The 21254-nt window shown below is 44.8% G+C and overlaps 1 protein-coding gene across 4 annotated transcripts in view; it reads left to right on the forward strand.

Moving 5' to 3' along the window:
• Nucleotides 1–21254, forward strand: part of SNX31 (sorting nexin 31) — a 75007-nt gene that overhangs the window by 18900 nt on the left and 34853 nt on the right. For all 4 annotated transcript variants that reach the window (XM_019716373.2, XM_019716374.2, XM_074316486.1 and 1 more), the window contains exons 5-8: nt 6945–7055; nt 11254–11344; nt 12278–12365; nt 15430–15499. In XM_019716373.2, coding sequence (XP_019571932.2) covers nt 6945–7055; nt 11254–11344; nt 12278–12365; nt 15430–15499 — 360 coding nt within the window. The remainder of the gene's footprint in view (nt 1–6944; nt 7056–11253; nt 11345–12277; nt 12366–15429; nt 15500–21254) is intronic.

Genomic DNA, 21254 nt, shown 5'->3' on the forward strand with positions numbered 1-21254 from the left:
ACTTGAGTAAGTTTTCCTGCTAGTAGGAAATAGCCAGTAGAAAAAGAGAGTTTGAGACTGGAGTGGGCGGGATTGGTCTTGATAAGCAATGGCACCAAGTACTTGAGGAAGGAGGACTGAACGTGAATTGGGATTGAGTGGAGGAAGGATGCCTTTTAAACCAAGTGTGAGACAAAGAGAAAGACAAACATAGGGCTAGGCAACGTTCATGGTCCAAGATTTATGAGTATAAGTAGAGTGAGTCCCTTCTTGATGTTTCTTTTGTAGTTATAGGAGGCGAGGCCACCTGGTGGGTTGAGGGATGTGGTTGGTGGTTCAGGGAAAGTGAAGAAGGTTGAAATAGAGTGTGAGTCAGAACTCTATTGACTGAAGTAACTGGTAGGACATGCCAGAGAGAAGGAAGGAGACTGAGGGCCAATTGCTAGCCAATGTGTCTCATTCCAACCAGTGGCAAAGAATTGGGTGATCCTTGAAACTTTTACCTGCCTTAATGTGGAGGTTACCCACTGAGAGAAAGTTATCTCAACTGAAACCATTGTTGCTGTGTTAAACAGAACATTGGAGACTTTAATATTAATGTTCTCTTCTAAAATACCAGTAGTGTAAATGTGCAGTGATGGACTAGAGAGGGAGGTAATGTGTATAAACAATCAATGTTTAAATGTTCCGTTTTAGATGACACCATCCTAGTTTTGTTTCAGCCTCTCACTTGGATTATTTTGAGAAATACAGCACCAAGATTTTTCAAATACCTATTTGTGCAGGCACTGTTCAAAATAAATTTATTGCATAATCCCTGCTCTGAAGGAGTTTATCATCTAAGCAGCCATCTAATCCAGCTGTAAACAAATTAAGTATAAAAAAGCCAAGAACATTCAACAAATAAACACTTAGAGTGGATAAGGTAGAATTCAGCTACTTCCTTATTAGTCAGCCCTTTTTCAGTTGCAAGGACTAAAGTCACAAATGCAAAATTTATTCATTTAAATGAAAAGTCGAAGTTTGGCTGGCACTCTTTTCCCACTCTCTACTCCAAGCTCTGCTTTTTCTCTTTGTTGACTTCATTCTCACATAGCCTCCCTCCATTCTGAAAAAATGGCCATTTGTTTCAAAATTAGCAGCCCCAGCTGAAGGAGAATACCCTCAACTTCCTTCCTCTTTCTTTCTAATGGAACCAGAACTCCACTGGGGGAGGAAACCTGCAGGTACCGTGTTTCCCCCAAAATAAGACCCAGGCAGACCATCAGCTCTAATGCACCTTTTGGAGCAAAAATTAATATAAAACCCGGTCTTACTTTAATATAAGACTGGGTCTTTAATATAATATAATATAATATAATATAATATAATATAATATAATATAATATAATATAATATAATATAATACCGTGTCTTATTTTAATATAAGACCAGTCTTATATAATATAATGTAATATAAGACCAAGTCTTGTATTAATTTTTGCTCCAAAAGACGCATTAGAGCTGATGGTCTGGCTAGGTCTTATTTTTGGGGAAACATGATAATTGCTAGAGAGAAGGAGGAAGGAAAGTTAAGGGGTGGTGGCCAACTGACTTGTCTCAACCTGACCAGTGGCAAAAGGCTGGGTGTCTGTGACTGAATAAGAAATACATATTTGGTCTCTGAACTGGGTTTCTGACACAGAGTTCCAAACACCCTTGCTATTTCCTGAGTGATGGGGTGATAGGCTTGTCTTACACAGAGCTTCTAAGACTCATATATAGACGTGGAGTTATAATGTTGCACACCTGAAACTTATATAATGTTATAAACCAATGTTACTGCAGTTTGTATAAAAAACAGTGTATTTTTGTATGCTAATGACATTACTAGTCACTGGGGGCCCCTAGATAGCTTCGAGATGGGGACTGGTCAAAGGCATAATTACAGGGTTGGAACTTTCAGCCCCAACTTCCAGCCCCCTGGGGAGGGGTGAGAGATTGAGTTAATAGTTGGTCACGCCTACGTGAGGAAGCCTCCATAAAAATCCCTGAACTACAGGGTTTGGAGAGCTTCAGGGCTGGTGAACATGCAGAGGTGCTGGGAGGGTGGCGTACGTGGAGAGGGCATGGAAGCTCTGCGCCCCTTCCCACATACCTTGCCTCTTCCATTTGGCTCTTCCTGAGTTGTATCCTTTATAATAAATGGGTAATTGTAAGTAAAGAGCTTTCCTGAGTTCTGTGAGCTGTTCTAGAAAATTATCAAACTTGAGGAGTGTGTCATGGGAACCCCCGACTAATAGCTGGTTGGCCTGAAGTATGAGAGGCCTGGACTTGCGACTGGTGTCTGAAGTTGGGGAGGGGCAGCCTTGTGGGACTGAGCCCTGAACCTCTGGGGTCTGTGCTAACTCCAGGTAGTTAGTGTCAGAAGTATTGGTGTGAATAGAGAAAAACAGTGCTTTTCTCTTTAGTGTCCAATGAGCAATGTAAGAATATTGGAGGATTTTAAGCAAGAGGACATTCTTAGGTTTGCATTAAAAAATATTTCTCTCCTGTGTTTTGAGTCCCAAAGGACATGCCAAGGACTTTGGGGGCTTCAATCACTTCCCCCACACTTCCTCAAATAAATGTCCTTAAGTTGGAAAAAAACCCCTAAAGAGTATATATGTAAAATCTGGCTGCTGTATGGAGAGTGCTTTATAGGAGGGAAAGAATGGAATGGAGGCAGGAGACCAATACGGAGGCCATGGTAGGCGTCTGGAGAGAGGAGACGTCTGTTGGGTCTAAGGTTCTGGAGATGAAAATGGGATGGATTCAAGAGGTAGTTTAAGATATAAAATGTACAGGACTCCGAACTTGATTAGATATGAGTATTGAAAACATCTTCCTGACTCTTTCCTTGATTCCTTTAATTTTTATCTGTTGCCACTAATTCAAATCAAAGATATAACTTCCTCCTCATTCCCAACAATAACAAAGCAATAAAGCTGCCATTTCAGGGACTGTAATGAGTGCTGTTCCAAGTTCCACATGTTACCTCCTTGAATCCTCACCAGAGCCCTATGAGGTGGGCGCTATTACCATCCTTATTTTAGAGCTGAAGGAATGAGGTGTAAAGAAGGAAAGGGACCTTTCAGGTGTATACAAGGTCACATGCAGTGAGAGGGAAAGGTAGGCGGCTCACCTAAGCATCTGCTCTGTGGACTGTGTGCTTCTTAACCATGCCCGTGGTCTGGCCCAGTCTCTTAGTACCTTACCCACGGATTACTGCAACCCACCTATCTTGAGTCTCCCCCATCTTCCAGACTCTAGTCCATTTGCACCACACTTCCAGACAAATCTTTCTATAACTCTATTTCTATCCTTCCATTTCCCTGATCCAGAATCATCATGGCTTCCTTTTGCCTTTTTAATAAAATTCTCAAGTGTCTGATTTCAGGGCCATCTATAATCTGACTTGCTCTACCAGTCCAATCTGCATCCTCACTTTTCCTTCGCAGAAGAATTTAATAAAGACATGCATTTATATTATTTCGATATTTTACTGGTCTGTAATATGGTTTGAATTGGCAGTTGCATTGAGGTAACCTAAGTTAATGGTAGGCTTTCCTTTAGAATCATCAAAAAACACTCACATTCTTTCCATTGATTTTGTGAGTGGTTTTCCCCTGAGGCAACAGATATCTGTGATTATAGGCCCAAAACCTTTAAGAACCCAACACCTGAGCAAAGGTGTATCTAGAAAAGGACTATTTGCAACAGTTACTCTGGGGAATCCCTTATCGCTGATTACCTGTGTATCAGCTAAGTATGGGGTTTTGGGGGGGTCCTGGTGTGGTTCACAATCAATCAGCTATAATGACTGCAGGGAACTACGGAAACCTTCCAAAATTCCCCTGGAAAAGTAGAAGTGAACAAAGTATGGCCTGAGGTTGTATGGGGATTGCTCAGAGCCTATGTGGTGGAGGAGGCAAACCGGTGGCCCTGACATTCTGTGGAAGGGCTTGGAGTGATTCTCAAAGGATTCTGGGAAATGGGTTGTCCCAGCCCTGGATGCCTGGAGGGAAAACCTGGGAGGTGGTTCTGCATTTGCTGATTCCAAGGCCAGTTCTGACAGGGAGAAGCCATAGGACTGTTTGAAGAGTGACAAACACAGTGATCAGTAAGTGGCAAATTCTTATGTAGCCGGAAACTTATTTTATGTGGCGGGAAACAACATAACATAGTACCTTATGCTGGTATTATGGTGGTAACCAGGTGGCTATATAACTTATCCAAACAGACACTTTGGGGAGTGAAAGGAGTGCTATAATTATTACACATGTATTAGACCACTTTGGTTGCCATAACAAAGTACAGACTGGGTAGCTTAAGAACAGAAATGTCTAGACCTATGAGACATAAATTAGTTTTTGTGCATGCATGGAGCGAGAGCAAGCTCTTTGGTCGCTCTTCTTATAAGGGCACTAATCCCATCCTGAGACACATGACCTCACCTAACACATCCTCTCCCTGAGGCCCCGGCTCCAAACACCATCATACTGGAGGTTAGGGCCTCAGCATATGAATGCGGGGTGGGGTGGAGGGCTAGAGCGTGGCCAGGAGACAAAAACGTTCAGTCCATAGCAATGCTGGATGCCAGGCTCATACTGGAACCTTCCTGGACCAGCTGGGGGATGTGTCCACTCTACTTAGGGCCCAGGCCCTAGAGTCATGTGGAGCTGGCCTTGCCTCCTGCCTCTGCCACCATCTAGTGTGTCCTCAGGCAAGTTATTTAACCTTTGTGAACTTTTACTTCACCTGAAAAAAGGGAGATTAATAAGTATCTATACCTCATGGAGTTGTTCTGAGAATTAAATGAGCTACTGTATGTGGAGCAGTTAGCACACAGCACAAGGATCAGTATCAGGACCTAACAGTATATTTGTATGTAACAAATTAGATGTGTTTATTCATAAATAATATGCTATTTACATAGTTGCCTATATGTATAGACATAATACATTCATACACATATGTTGTTTTTTTGGACCAGCCTTTTGAATTCGGAAAACAGCAGATTTTCTCTTCTAAAGTGCTTAGGTTACAAATCATAGAAACTTAGTAATTATAAGTATGATGGAGAGGGGGAGTTAAAATTTAAAGTCACAGCTTGCCTTTTGATAGCAAAATTAGGCAAAATAAGCCTGCCACTAATGTGATTGGCCTTTTGAGATAACTGGACAATGTGGTTGAGTTGTTGGATCCCTCTGGTTTCCTATAAAACCTAATATCTCATCTGTTGTCTGGGAATGGGGGAGGGGTCGTGGCTGGGTGGGGGTGTGTTCAGGAAGACTAAGGAAAAGGGAGGTGTTGCCTGTTAAGGTGGAAGGGTTTCACCTGGTCAGCTTACCTGAGCCCCAAGTTTGCAATCTCCAATCTTCAGGTTGACGATTTGGATCTCTTCTCCCCAACCTGATACCAGAAAGGATACTTGGGCTGGATAAAAAGTTTTAGTCACTAAAAAGAGATCACACCCCACCCCCTGACTCCACCCTCTGTATTACTAATATTCTGGCTTATATAGTAGGTTTAGAACACAGAAACGATTTGAGTGACTCTCAGTTCTCCCGGAGATGACCCATAGCTTGTACCATTCTAAATGCCTAGGAGAGAAGTGAGCTTAGTATATACAGTGGATGATGGAACATTAATCCTATTGTAGATCCTGGGATGAGAAAGGCTGTGACTTGACTCAGCCTCCTGGCCATGAGGCAGCTCTGTGAACTGACAGGATCCCCTTTGGGAGGTGCTAGAAACAGCCTACCCCCAGTTGCAGCTACCCTACGAGGCCTGTCTGGGCAACCACTGGCCATGCCCTCCTGGGGGTCCTTCTCTCTGTGGTAACTGAGCACTATCCTCAGCTTTGCACTTTCCTAAACTCGGACAGCCTTCCAGTGTCTAGCGTGTCCTTGACATTCTAGAGCACCCCACCCCGGAACCTCACAGGTCCCCAGATTTGCATTCACCTCTAGCACACATACATCCCCTCACAGAATACATAAGCACAAGCAGAGCTTCACTGAGCTGCGGGTGTTTGCACTCAGCTGGGCACCCATGCGCAGACAGTGACTTGCTGCCCCAGGCCTCAGAGTTTGCACACTTGAGATTTTCACTATAGCAGAATCATAAATTACTGCACATTATGGACTTTTAGGGATGCCTGGAAATATTCAAAATGAGAGTTAAAATCTGAGACCACTAAGGCTCACGCGGGTGATTCTTTCCTAAAGTGGATGCCTTGTGGTTTATTTAGGCAGCGAGGGCCCCCTGAGCCTGTGTGGGCAGCGAGGGCCCCCTGAGGCTGTGTGGGCAGCGAGGGCCCCTGAGGCTGTGTGGGCAGCGAGGGCCCCTGAGGCTGTGTGGGCAGCGAGGGCCCCTGAGGCTGTGTGGGCAGCGAGGGCCCCTGAGGCTGTGTGGGCAGCGAGGGCCCCCTGAGGCTGTGTGGGCAGCGAGGGCCCCCTGAGGCTGTGTGGGCAGCGAGGGCCCCTGAGGCTGTGTGGGCAGCGAGGGCCCCTGAGGCTGTGTGGGCAGCGAGGGCCCCTGAGGCTGTGTGGGCAGCGAGGGCCCCCTGAGGCTGTGTGGGCAGCGAGGGGCCCCTGGGGCTGTGTGGGCAGCGAGGGGCCCCTGGGGCTGTGTGGGCAGCAAGGGCCCCTGAGCCTGTGTGGGCAGCGAGGGCCCCCTGGGGCTGTGTGGGCAGCGAGGGCCCCTGAGGCTGTGTGGGCAGCGAGGGCCCACTGAGGCTGTGTGGGCAGCGAGGGCCCCCTGACGCTGTGTGGGCAGCGAGGGGCCCCTGGGGCTGTGTGGGCAGCGAGGGGCCCCTGGGGCTGTGTGGGCAGCGAGGGGCCCCTGGGGCTGTGTGGGCAGCGAGGGCCCCCTGAGGCTGTGTGGGCAGCGAGGGGCCCCTGAGGCTGTGTGGGCTGACTGTGCTTTCCCTTTGCTCACAGGACACGTTTGGCATCACTACCAAGAAAGCCTCTCTGGACGTATTTTTGCCTGATGGAAGGAGCATTCAAGCTGACATTCTAACATCAGACACTGTCGAAAGAGTCCTAGAGGTAAACTTTATCCAAACACCAGCCCCAAAATTAAACTGAGGAAGTATTGTACTTGAAGGCAGGGACTAGGATTGGTTATCTTCCACAAGCTTCCTGCCTCTCATTTTACTCTGGATGACTTCTCTGTAGAGATGCTGGGGTTTTCTGGAAGACTGACCAGGGAATCTGAGCTACAGCCATTCCCCTAGCCCCTTTGGTTTTACTTTCTCTATGGGCATCAATTTTCCGGAGACTTCTTAGGGCTTTCTTAAGGCTGTTGTCAGTTTCCTGGAACTCAGCTAGGGATGTATCCTGGAAACATGAAAAGTGCTTTATTATGGGGTGCTCCACTGTTGGGAGCAGGAAGGAGGCTGGAGCCCAGATGAGTAGGAAACAGGCTGCATCCAGGTGGACTGGTGACAGATTCTAGGAGAGAGTGACAGGGATAGTGGATTTCTCAAAGGCTGAAAGACGTGTCCCTCCTCCCCCACAGAGAAAGCCACTGAAATCCACACCCCAGTGGGTCTAATTCTGTACCATTCCCGGTTTTAGTCAGTTTTCTGAGAACTCCAAGGACGCCCCAGAAAGCATCCTCCCCTTCAGATGTGGTCGTCACCAGCTCTGCCCCAGGCCTATCCTCCTTCTGAGCTGGGCTGCTGAGGGGACACGTCTTTTCACATCCACACAGTGCTCCCAGGCCCCTTTCCTTCAGAGGGTTTTAGTTCTAATCCTCCAGAGACACATACCTAGGAGCATAAAAAGTTATAAACAGGAGGAAGTGGGGAAGTTTCTAGGACCTTGCCAGGGACCGGAAGTTCTCGTGCTAGGGTCATGGTATCTGATGCCTTCTGAGCCGGAAATGAACAGAAATGTTGCCTATTGGGCTCCCAGCTCTCAAGCTGTCTTTACCTAAGATAGTGGGGGTGGGTGGCTCCTCCCTGCATTGTGGCTCTTCTTTCTAGCTTGGAGATTCAGATTCAAGCCCACTGGTACCCTCCTGGCCTCAGAAGAGCAGTTTGTGTCCCCAGATTAGGAAACACCCCTTCTCTAGGTCTTGGCCCCATCTGAGTATGATTGTTTTGGACCTTTCTTCTTGCTAAAGTCACTGCACACACCCGACCTCAGCCTTTTCATGGCTCCTGTATTGCTGACCTGGTTGAATAGTATCAGCTGACTGAGGCCACCCAATGGGAAGTTACCCTGGGCTCCTCCCTGTCCCCCGAGTCCTCCGGCCACTGTATCCCAAGTCTCTTTCCTATTCACTCCTGTTTCGAGCCCTCATCATTCTCAGCTAGATTTCTATAGCAGCCCTGAAATTAGCCTCCCAGCTTCCAGTCTTGCTAATCTTCTACACTGATTTCCAGAATGAGCTTTCTAAAAAGCATCAAACGCCCTTGATGCTTAATGTTTTAGGGGATTTATCCCCCCAAAAACCCCAAATCAAAGTTCCCTCAATTGCCTTCCTGGGACCTACAAAATGAGAGACAGGCACATGAATGAAGGCGGAGGATAGTACCAGTGAGGACCACACACTCAGATCCCTCTGGGGCCAGGCAGGTAACTCAGGCGCAGCTGCGGATGTAAGATGATTTGGAAATGGTTGGGCCTGTGGAGCACTAAAGAGTACCTGCCCTGCCTGATGACATTATTATTGACATGTTTTCAACACACGGGGTTCACTGGCCAACTGAGACTTACCTGCAGCTGAAACTGCCTGCTGGTGGGATTTTGGGGTCTCCTATCTGTTGCGGCTAGGACAAGTCCTGGATTCAAATAAAAATACTGCTGTGGGGACAGAGCCCCAGAGAGCAGTTTCCAGGCTCTCGGCCTCACGTAGAAAGGTGCTGGCTCAGGTGGTAGATGGCCATCAGCTGTAGCTAGTTGGCCGTTAGCTGTAGCCGGTTAGCCATTGGCCACTGATATAACTGCCACGGCTGCGCTGGGGAGTCAAGGAGAGTTGGTTGGTTGGCAACAAAGCAGACAGCAGGTCGCACGTCGTGTGAATCCAGCCTCCAGTGAGACTATAGTGGTGTGACTCCCCTACCTATGGCTCCGTGGGTGTTCCTTTTTGGCATAGCCATATCCTGTGTTTTTATGTGGGGAGCAGGAACAGAGACCCCGCAGGCTGCCCTGCATGACAGCTGCCATGTCGTAGCTGTGTGAGTTTGGGTAAGCTACTTAACTTTTCAAGACAGTGTCTAAGGAATTATAGAAATAGTTCATGTTCCTTCAACAGTGGGTTCTGATTACTGATCATAATTGGTATTGTTATTGATAGAAGAGGGAGTGCTAAATAAGTGTTGAGTAGGGCAGTAAGGCTAGGGTTCTACAGTACCACCTGTTTTGTCCTGTTCACCTTGTAGCTAATAGCTTAAATTTAATTAGGCACATCTATGATCTCAGAAAAATGTGCTTTCTCTCTTCCAATCACATTGCTTGTGAGAAATTCCAACCCATGACACTGACATCATTAGTATCAGGTACGTTTAACTGGAGGTTCTACCTTCAAGGTGGTGGAGTTTCTATAAAAGGTAAAGTGAGCACATGGCCAAACAGAAATGTGGCTTCTCTTCCAGGGGCTGGGAAATTCTATAGCTGGCATAAAACTAATTTAAATTTTGTAATTAAAAATCATGGTCTGTATCTTCTCAAGCACACTTGCTATTGTTACTCTCACTTTGCTGTTACCAATGACTTCAATCCCATCTTGCTGGACTCTTTAAAGACCAACAGTATACTAAAAATCCTTTTTTCATTTTTTATGCATTTGCGCTAATATGGTTTTATTGCTGGCATTTGTGTTTTGAAGCATTGTTAATATTTGCTAAGAAGGAAATATTATTGTGTCTCTACGTAGATGCTTACTCCTCTCAAAAGAAGGTGCTTCTATTTATGTCTATATAAATTATATAAAAGCTTCTCCATTCTCCTTTTCCCACTCCTCTATCCGCCTTGGCATGTAAGCTTGTGGTCTTCACGGAATGAGTCAGAGAAGAGAGAAATCTAATAATTTGAGTGGACATGGGTCATATTTATTTTAGGACAAGATGTCTTTACAATGTTACCTATCAGCGCACACTCACCCATGCACACAGAGCCCTGTGTTGTGGTTTAGGTTTTTTTTGTTTGTTTTACAGAGGTGTGGGGGAGAATGAGGTAGAAAGGAGAATGGGGTTAAGTGTTGAGTAAACTTATAAAAAGTTCCCAGGCTCTTTATTTGCAAAGCTGTCCTAAGGACACCTTCTCATACCATCCACCTAGTAAGACTGCCCCACGAGGTAATTTTCAGGTCTCTGACAAGAAAAGGTCCCCCTTTGAGCCTGGTATTAGGACAACTTCCACCGGGAGAACTTGGAGTCATGGCTGAAGCATCAGCTCACACAGTGCTGTAAAGGCGAGTCCGTGGGTGTTAGAGATGACCCAGAGATTTCAGGTGAGGCATGCAAAGAAATCACTCAGGAACCCAGTCTTAAAGAGGGATTGGCCTGGGTCGGTAGAAAGGGAGAGAGTCTGGGGTAGCATGGACGGTCCTGCTAAGGGCAGGTGAATGTTACAGCCTTGTGACCTGTTGGTAAAAACGAACCCATTGGTGTTGAAATGAAAGCCTTTTGATGTGAACGTCAAAAAGAAATATGAAATCAGGGCAGCCCCAGCCTGGAATCTGAGGATTTCACTGCAAAAATGCCATATAAATTAGACTTGAACATCACAGGAGACGTGAGAGAGAAGCAGGCCTGGAGTGTCAAAGGCAGATAATAGCTGGTACACTTTTATATGACAGCCAAGCAGTGGGGGAACATCCTTTTTCCCATTCCAGCAATCCAGCCCCTAGGAAGGCAAATGGAAGTGCAGGGCGCTGGGGGCACTCTGACAGAAGTATAGATGTTCATTGAGAATGACTGCTGCCCCCCAGTGGACAATAAAGTCCAAAATGATCCCGGAGACTCCACATCTGGGAGGGGGCAACCGACCTCAGCTGAGGCCAGTTCAGGCCCATTGTGGTAAGACAGATTTTCTTCTTCACTCTAACTTTTTTGAATATCTAAATTTTCTCAAATGAGTATGTACCATTTTTAGATTTAGAAAACATTTAATGTCTGCTAGCCCATTAAAGCACTTTTATAGATGTTTATAGGCAATTTCAACTTCTTTCTGCACACTACGATAAGCATGGTGGATACTAATAACTCCCCTCCCCACCCCTTGTTTTTGGTTAAAGGTGGTGTCACACAAAATTGGACTATGTCGTGAGCTCTTGGGCTACTTCGGCCTATTTCTCATTCAGTTTTACAAGGAGGGCAAGCTGTCTGGTAAGGAGAGAAGGAATACAGGGTGGGCAGGTATGGGCAGGCACTCCGCCCAGGAGATGCAGGAGTCACAGCTGGTTATCCCCCAGGGGAACTCCCCAGTGTGTGGTCTCTACTACTTTTCTCAGCCCCTGGATCAAAAGTTTATGGGTGGGAGGTTGTGTCTGTATTCAGGATGAGCAGCTCCAGAGAGGTGGCACAGATAGGAGCAAGAGGTCAGGGTTTTCCAGTAACTTCCTCTCCTATCTGCCCCGGTCCCAAATGATGTCCATGTCACCTTCACCACTGTGCCCTGGCTGCTGACCACCAGCCACACCACAATTCCCTTGTGGATGGAGCGCTAAATTCCAGGCGTTAGGGCATCCCCCATTGCCATAATTTCTCCTTGTTAAGGAATATTTGCTAGAAAATGCAGATGACATAAATAAGTTCTTAGATTCTTAAAAAAGATGTAATGAGATAGTGAAAGATGACAGTATGATTCATATAGCTTTTGCTTTATAGTGCATTTCTAGATATTGCAAATTTTTCAGTTGTGAAATGCTATCAGTTATCTTCAAGTAGTTTTCATATGTCTTCATGAAACTGTGGGGAGGTGGTTCTGAGTTGGAAGTTAAGGGTTTGTGTGTGGGCGTGGCCACTGGGATCTGTGGTGTGCTGGTGAAGGCACAGGATCTTTCTGAACCTGTTTCTTCATCTGTATCACAGTGTAAAATCTCTCTCTCTCTCATGGTGTTGGTATTTTATGAGACTAAAATGTTATTTATTTTTCTGAAAAAAATTTAGAAAGTTAAAAACTACATACATGTGTAAGAGAATATTATTATTGTATTTTATTCTTTCCAACATAGTGCTTTGTGTTCTCATTTTAAAGCCACTGTATGTAAACTATTTGTGCTGTTTCAACCCGTAAGATGTCCTCTCCCCTTTCTCTAGTCATGAAAAAATTGGCAGACTTTGAACTCCCTTATGTGAGTCTTCGAAGTTCTGAAGTGGAAAACTGCAAGGTTGGACTCAGGAAGTGGTGAGTAAGCATTGTGACAGTAGGCATTTGAGGCTGTCTTACCATTGCTGATCAGAATTTGTCAGTCTCACAGCCCAACAGCTCATGACAGAGCAGGAACTTTGGGAAGGTGAAGAGGAAAGCAGTGAAGAAGAGAGAGGGGGGAATGAACAAGGCTATTTGTCCGAAAGGATAGGATGTTGAAGATGACTTATACTGGTCTCAAGGAAATACTCGAGGGGTGGTGTCTTGAGGGTGGCAGCCATGAAGATACGGCTTGAAAAACAAGGGCTGTTGGGGTGGGATTGAAGCAGGTAATGGTGAAGAATTGTGGGCTGTGGACTTGTTTTGGAATGGGTTACTGACTATTAATTGAAGGAACTTGTTGATGGTTACAAACAGGTCTGATTCATCTGTTGAACTGTGGTGTTCCCTGAAGGCAAAAGGTGGACTCAGCCAACTCGGAGTGCACTTGAACTGTAAACAGTCGGATTACATTCCTAAAGGATTCCAACAATAAATGCATCTATACCAGGGCCAGCTATATTCCCAGATTGATAGGACACTTTGCTGAAAATACTATCATTCCCCCCAGAAACACAGGGCCCTATGGAGAGCAAACAAAAAGAAAATAACAAAGACACTCCCCAGCTCACCCCCACACACATCGTATAACCTGTAGTTCCCAGGGTTTATTCCCATGGCTGCATTGGATTGCTTCTTTGGTTTACCCTCTCCCAGCCCAGTTATTCTGTAATCTGAGCACAGAAGCTTGAAAGAAAGGCATTTTGAAATCTAGGAATAGCAGTTATCTTGACTTTGTGATGCCCTGCTAGACCTCCAGTCTGCAGTTTTGAATTTTGGAAGAATATACCCAGCAAGGCTAGAAGTTCATTTACTGTTACTCAAAAGTATTTCTGAGAAATGGTCAAAATCTGTGAAACCCTGAGAAGGGAAAAGGAAAAACCCCTAGCAATTCCATCTAAGCGTTTATAGAGTAGTTATGGAAGCTGCTTAGTATAGTAAGAGGCTGAACTCAGTTATTCCTGGGATCAACGTATATGAATCTAAATCCCAACCCTCATAGGGTTTAGCTGAATAACCTTAGCCAAGTTATTCAACAAGCTCTCTAAGCCTCAGTTTCTCTATCTGTAAAATGGGAATAATAACAATAGCGTATACCTCATAGAATTATTGTGAGGGTTAAATAAAGTTATCTATATGGGGTCATATACTCAATAACTTTTGGTCTGGTTTGTTATTGTTATATTGAGGATAATAATGCTGATAATCGTAACAACAAAAATCCTTGGGGCTTAGACTTTTTTGCTCACGAGCTCTCCAGGGAACTTGAGATACAGGACAGATGAAGATTCTGTTCCTCACCTTGAAGCTCGAATTAGAAATTGGGCTTTGCCTGTGTCTTTATTAAATGGGTAAATTCTAGATCATAAGTGAAGTGCATGATAAAATGTCTACTGCATAACAAGCCAGCATCTTGTATCCAGGCAGATTGCCTTTGCTCATGGGAACTGGGATGAAAGGTGGTCCCATTTCACCTGTTAGAGGTGAGAATCAGCTCACTGGAACGTGAGAACCTGGCATAGCATCCCACAGGTGCCTGGTCCCCTTTCCAGAGTGAGATGGGAGCAGGGAGCCTAGCTTGACTGCCACGAGCTGTGGGATTCCCAGCAGGTGAGGCCTTGCAGTGAGGCCTAGTTGGAGTCTTAGGGATTTTTCTCTGTTCATAAATTCCCTGGTGCATCTCTCCAATGATATAGTTCCTTCCAGACCCTGCCCTGGCCTCTGAGAGCCCCAGTCTGGGATGGGTCTGGGGGCTCTAACTCTCTGATGCAACAGTTCCTATTTTCTGCCACAGGGGGCCCCTGGGAGAGTGGGTAAAATAGCTAAATGGAATGTAAGTAATGAAGTTGCTCTTTAAGTAACATTTTCATCCTTTTCCTTGTTTAAGCCAATGCCATCGGTCTATTCGCCCTACACGTCTGAGTGCAGTGATTCTGCTTACCTCTGACCAGACTTGTTACAGACCAGCCGTAGCTCATCCTTTATTGACAGTTTCTGTCAATTCTTAGCATGACACTGTGCTTATACAGTAACTGTTATTTCATTTCATCCTGGTGATTCTGCTTCCATTAGACAGACATTAGACAGACAAGTCATTTTGCCAGGGGCGCAACTCTGAATAGGACCCAGCCCTTAAGCTCAGGGGTCTTCACACCTAGTGTCAATATCAACTTGATCAGAGCAGTGATCAAGATAAACTCAGGTGCTGAGGAAGCACAGAGTGGGCTCCTAACACAGCCTTGCAGAGTAGGGATCAGAGGAGGGGCCATGAAAATATGGCTTGCGGAGGGGCAGATAAGCCAGGGAAGGCGGTCTGTGAGGGGTGTGGTCTTCCAGGCAGTGGGAGAAGGGAGAAAATATGATTGGAATGTAGAGTGTTGGGGAGGGGAGTAAGAGATGAAATTGGAAATGAAAGCTGGGGCATACCATGAAGGGACTTGGAAGTGAGCAGGATAAATAATCTAACTCCTGGGACTATGAGAATCAAAAGGTTACTCAGGAAAGACCACTCCAGTTGGAATGTGGAGCGTGAGATTGAGGGAACACGACTGAGGCAGAAAGCCTGGTGAGGAGCTTACTGGAGCAGCTCAGACAAGAGACAAAGGTCACCTGGGTACAGGATGGTGATATGAATGTGGGCACTGGGCAGATGAGAATGCCAGGTATTGTGGGTGGGGAAAACGCATGCAGGACGTGGTGACTCAAGTGGGGCTGAGTGTGAATAGGGATACAGAGCATTCCCCTAAAGCTTTTATCATTATTATTATTATTTTGCATCTTTGCTCTCAGTGCCCACTAGGCAAGAGCTTACAGTATACGGAAAGGAAACAGAAGAGATGGAGGGACAAATTGAAGGTTAGGCAAGTAGATGGGTGGAGCTTGGTCAGAAAAGGGGGTGTAGGTTCAAAGTGTAGAAGGCACCACTTCAGAGCCCATGAGCTCCCAGGTGTACCCATTAGCCGTGTTAAATTAATTAACCTAATACTCCTCAATTATGCAGGTACATGGACCCATCCCTCGATTCCATGCTGATGGACTGCAGAGCAGCTGTGAAGTTGATCTATATGCAGGTGAGGAAAACCAAGAACCATCAAAACACCACATATTATAAGTCTTTTGGGTTTGAAGCCATTAGAAAGAATTATACTAGTTAAGACTTTTATCTCCATATCTAGAGTAGGCAAATTCATACAGACAGAAGTAGAATAGAGGTTACCAGAGGCTGGGGGAGGGGAGAAGTTATTGTTTCGTAGAGAAAGAATTTATGCTAGGGATGATAAAAGTTTTAGCTATAGAGAGTGGTGACAGTGACACAACAGTGTGAATGTTTTTAGTGCCACTGGATTGTACACTTACAAATGGTTAAAGTTATAAATGTTATATATTTTTTACCACAGTAAAAAATATCAAAATAAAAAATTAGAGTGTTTGGAGGAAAAAAAAAGAATTCTACCTCCATTTTAACAATCATTGTCTGAATTTGCAGCTGACACCCATCGTCTGGGCTAATCTACATGAGCCTAGAAATGACATCCCTGATAATTGAAAGGTACACATGGTCCCTAAATCTCATTTTAGCATTATCTTCTTTTTCCCTGAGCCAACAAGTGACATTCCAGCCCCCAGGGCCAGCTTCACAGGCAAGTGGCCTGTGAAGCCGGCACTGGGCCATGTGCTCAGAAGGACCCACTGCTTGTTTAATGCTCTGCTGTCACATCTTGAAATTCTCAGTAGTTTTTGAACAAGGGACCCCGCATTTTCATTTTGCATTAGGCCCTGCAAATTATGTAGTTGATCCTGTCTCCCCCTACCCACCAACCCCCAGAAAAGTAAATTTAGAGTTTGGCCTCCACTCCTTTCTCCAGCTCACGTGGTGAAGGTTCTGCTAAGCAGTGTAATGGTCAGCAGAGGCTGCCTCATCATACGCGGCCGCTTACCCCCATCTCAGTTCTCCCTCCTGCTTCACCAGCACCCCTGACAGGGCTCCCCAAGTCAGCATCATGGGAGGCCCGATCCTTTCTAAGGCCTGGCAGCTCTGGGAGGGAGGTGTGGAAACCTCTTTTAAGGAGTTCCATGAGAGATCCCACAGTCTGTTCTCACACAGCAGGCAGAGTGGCAGGTCAGATCCTTGCCCTGTTCAGATTCTCCCGAGTCTTTCCATCTCACTCAGACTAAACCCTAAATCTTTGCACACTTGTTTTATTTTCTCCTTAGCATTTCCTTTCTCTCTCTCCCCCTCTCCCCCTCCCTCCCTCCCTCACTCGCACAAATATAAATATATGTGTGTATGTTTGTCTATCCATTTTTAACATTTTTTAAATTGTCTCTCTCCCTACTAGAATGATTTCTCCACAAAAGCAGGTGTTTGTTTGTTCACTGCTGTATCCCCGGAAGCTATAACTGTTTCTGGCATGACATTAGTATTAAGCCCTGTGGTGGGCCCGACATTGTAATGCTTGTTTTAAATGCATTGTTTCATATAAACTCATAATAACCCTCCACGTTGTAAGAAGAAACACAAAGTTTGCTGACAAAGGATTCAGTGGGATGAAGAAAAGGGATTTAACAATACTTATTGCTGGTGGCTTTTATATAGCATGATTCTAAGCTGCTATACTCTGTAGCTTTTCATAAACTGAAATTAAAGAGAGGGGAGAAATACAGGTCAGTCATTACTTTCAGTGAGCTTTTCAAAGGAATAACAAGCATTTATAAAACCTACTGTAATATTCACTGGGTGGAGTGTGCTGCTTTGGATTCCTGAAGAGCAGAAGAGGAAAACAGCCTTGGCACATAGTTCCTTAGGTGACTTTGGTTTTGTTTTAAGCAGTTACATTGCTTTAATTGTATTATTTTAAGCAATTCTATATTTTTGGAGTGGTTTGTTATTCAGCAGTAGCTAACTGATACAAAGCTGTATTGTTTTCCCTTTAGCTAAGTAGGTGTGTTGCTGATATATTGCATGTATTGAGCCTAATTGTCATTTTAAACTACTTCAGGACGTTAGTTACACTATAATTCTACATGGAATGGGAGTTATCACTTACACTGAAAAACAAAGAGTGGCAGAGTTCCTTTTTATAGTTAGTAAAGCAAATGTTCATCTTTAAAAAAATGACCATACCGTGTTTCCTTGAAAATAAGACTTAACCAGAAAATAAGCCCTAGCATGATTTTTCAGGATGTTATCCCCTGAACATAAGCCCTAATGCATCTTTTGGAGCAAAAATTAATATAAGACCCGGTCTTCTTTTCAGAGAAACACGGGAGTTCCATATTTTCTTGCAAAGCAACAAACAGGTGCTTTCTGTGCCCAGAGAGAGGAAACTGCTATGCTTTATACTAAGATATGTATAAATGGACTGCCTAGCACAGGCTGAGCAGTGCAGTAAAAGGCAAGAGAAATTGCTAAATGCCTCCGAAGAAATGGAAGTAGTTACTGGAAGAGGCTGGCATGACTGACTTATGCACCATACAGGACTGTCACAAGGCACTGTGCTATTATTTAATTGACAGTGTTTTTTTCTTGGTGTCACACAAAATCATGGTTATCTGAGAACCAACAGTATCTTCATTTTGACAAAATAGAACGTTATTTATGTACACATCTCCCCCACTAGACCACCAGCCTCAGGCAGGGACCTTGGCTTTTGGCACAGGGCTAAGAACTTAGGTGCATAACTGAGCAGACAAAACGGATCCCAGCAACCAGAATGTCAGATGAGTCACAACCTTAATATCCAGTCCTCCTTAGGTGACTTTTTAAGAGATCAAGACCATCTACTAAATCATTTCTGTAAGACTCTTCTAAATTCTAAGGAGACATATCAGAGTATCACTCAATACATGCTTAATGTCCACTGTTGCATTTTTATGGCTAGAACATAGTTTTGAGTTCCTTTCATAATATACTTTGATCCACATATAACCATGTGCAGTGTGCTTATACCCATATTATAGTAGTTGGCAGGTAATTTACCATTTTAAATGTTTACTGAGGCTCATCAGCATTGTATCCTTGCTATTATGATACATTATTATTTATGTGTCACGTCCAGCGCAACACGGGCAGTGAGGGTGCGAGACGGGGCGGCCTGGGTTAAGTTTTTAAGAAGAAACAGAGACTTAATGCAGTTAAAATCTCCGAAGGCCAGGGATCTCGCAGTCTCAGAGGACTGGAGCCCAGAATAAGGCCTACTGAAGGTTTTTATTGATAGGTATACAAATACAAGAAAGTAACATTGTTTCTTACACGGCCTGTGAGACTCATACATCATAGCAGAACAGTGTTTATTCCAATCACCCTTTGTCTGTAAACAGCCAAAGCACAAGGTCCCCTGATGTCTTAATTAAGGTATGTACCTTCTCAGGGTCAAGTCTCTCATATTGTAACAGTTCTGTTGAGACAAGTGGAGAGAACTGATCTTTATTGTTCTCATGACTTCTCTCACAAATAGGTGTAAAGGAAAAGCCAGAGCCAGCAATGGCTTTTCCTAGGCAGGGGGAAGGGGAGGCAAGGCCCCTTCCCATGTTTTTCTAAGGCAGCTCATTGGGGGTCCCCACTCGGTTCCGCCTGGCTCAGGTTGTATCTCCCATGAGATATCTTACCTGTCTTTAGCTGCAAACCATCTTTTGGGGACCAGACAGAGAGACATAAGGTGTAAACACAAGGATGGAACAGAGTTCCAGAAAGGCACAGTCTCACAGACTCTTCTTTCCTTAAGGAAAGACACGGGGGACAGTTGGCTAGGCTGTTGTGTGACTACATTTATATATGGTTTATTTGCTAGGACATCCTTGGTTGAGAATGCGTTACCTAATTCTAATATTGTTCCTGTGGGAAATAGGGTCGTTGTGGCATGGTTTCCAGGGTCACATTGTGGTGAGAGGTAGGGACGGCCAGCATCGTAATATGATTTTTATCTGTCTTTGTTATAGAATTGCACCCCAGAGAGAATGGATGGTATTTCCTCTGCTTATATAATAGCTGGAAAAAAGAGGGTTTGTGGAAAGCATATTGAATTGCAGTTTCAAAGATGAATCTGTCCCTTGCTCTGCCACTGGCTCTTTCTCCACGTGGCCTTGGCCCAGACACTTCTTCCTTCTGGAACTAGAACTACGACTCCCTTTTAAGCAGTGAGGTGGAACTAACAGGCCCTAAGTTTTCTCATAGCTTAAATAGACTGTTATTCAAACCTTAGCTCTTTGCCTGGCAAAGTCTTCAAAAAGTTGGAGGTGATGTCATAATAACCTGTGCCATTATCATTGTCATCATTAGTATTCCCTGAATCTGAGTGGAGGTTCTGAGAAATCAAAAGAGGCCCAAGGTCAGCGGGAGGGAGAGACCCCAAATCGCTGCCTCCTTTGGGAAGCCCTCCTTGGCTCCTCCCAAAAGAAAATGCCTCCCTCCTCTGCTTTCATGTTTTTTGTTTAAACCCCCTATTCTGATGCTTCTCACCCAGCATTGTAAATACTGGTTCACATACGTATCTCCCTAGCTAGACTCTGCATTGCCAAGGGCAGAGGCTGTGTCCGGGGTGCCTAGGATATGTGAAGGAGTCAGGAACAATCATCCCTTTAAAGAGTTAATGCAGAAGTTCTTATGAGCACTGATAAATAACGGTGCCATCACAAACGACTACTAAGGCATACTCTTCTGATTTTTCTAAAGCAGATGTGTCCAGAGATGTGAATCAAGATGTGTCAGGATCAAGTGAATTCCCACAATGTGTTTCCTTTCTTCTTCTTGTTAAAAATTTTACTGACATTAACAAAATGCAAGATTGCATATAAAATTGTAAATTTGGGGGTTTTCTCAAAAATACTGAAGGCTTGGTCTATTCTGGGCCTGCATTTCAGCAGGGCCCGTATGGTAACTGTGCAAGTTTGAAAAAAGTGCCCCTTCATCCAGGCAGGGCCCATGGCTTGGTGAGGGGACTGTGGGCTGCTCATTAGCCTCCTAATGCCCCCGTGGCCGGTGCCCTTGGACACGGCCCACCAGGCTGGTCACACATCGCTGGCCTTGCTCAGCCGCAACCAGCTGGAGCCAAATGGCTGATGCCTTGTTAAAAGAGGCACATGTTTTCTATTTCTCACTAGTGTACCCTCTGCAGAGAGCACTAGCGTACGTGTGATTGAAGCTCATGAAAACCATGACTTATGTAATTTCACATGGTTTGAAAAATTAGGTTCTGTGTGAGTCTCCATCAGCCGGTCTTTGGGGAACCACAGAACTAAGTAGAGACATTTGTCTAAACTTGATTTCCTCATCTGGAGTGAGGTACTGTATATAATGCATTTGAGTGATGACTTGTGAACTCGTACTGAAGGCTTGGTCAATTCTGGGCCTACGTTTCATCAGGGTAAAATATTTTCAAACGTAGTGAAAGAAAAACAGTTATGTTTCCTCTCCTGTAAGACATTTAAGTATCTGTTTGAGTCCCAGCTGCCCTAATGATTATTGATGTGTCTTCGGTTAGGACTTACTGCCGTGATGGCTGTTTCCCTTCTTTATTTAGCCAGGCTTTCTCTCAGACATCGTTGCCCTGAGCTAACAGCCCTTACAGGACTCTGACCGCAAGTAGAATTCAGGACAGAAAATGGCGTTTAATTCTTCGCACCCATCCTGAATCCATTCTAGTGTGGTGTCCAGGTTCAGTTTTGAGAACAGTTGGCAACAAGAAGAAAGTCTTGGGTTGGGTAGCTTTTATGTGGCAAGAATTCAGTGGCTTGGGAAGGGATAAGAGGACCTGGTGTAGTGGTCAGATCTGCGTTTTAATCCAAGTTTGCCGCAACTTGCTGGGTCATCTTGAAAGTCCTAAACTC

The sequence above is a fragment of the Rhinolophus sinicus genome, linkage group LG12, assembly GCF_036562045.2.
Source record: "Rhinolophus sinicus isolate RSC01 linkage group LG12, ASM3656204v1, whole genome shotgun sequence".
Lineage (NCBI taxonomy): Eukaryota > Metazoa > Chordata > Mammalia > Chiroptera > Rhinolophidae > Rhinolophus > Rhinolophus sinicus.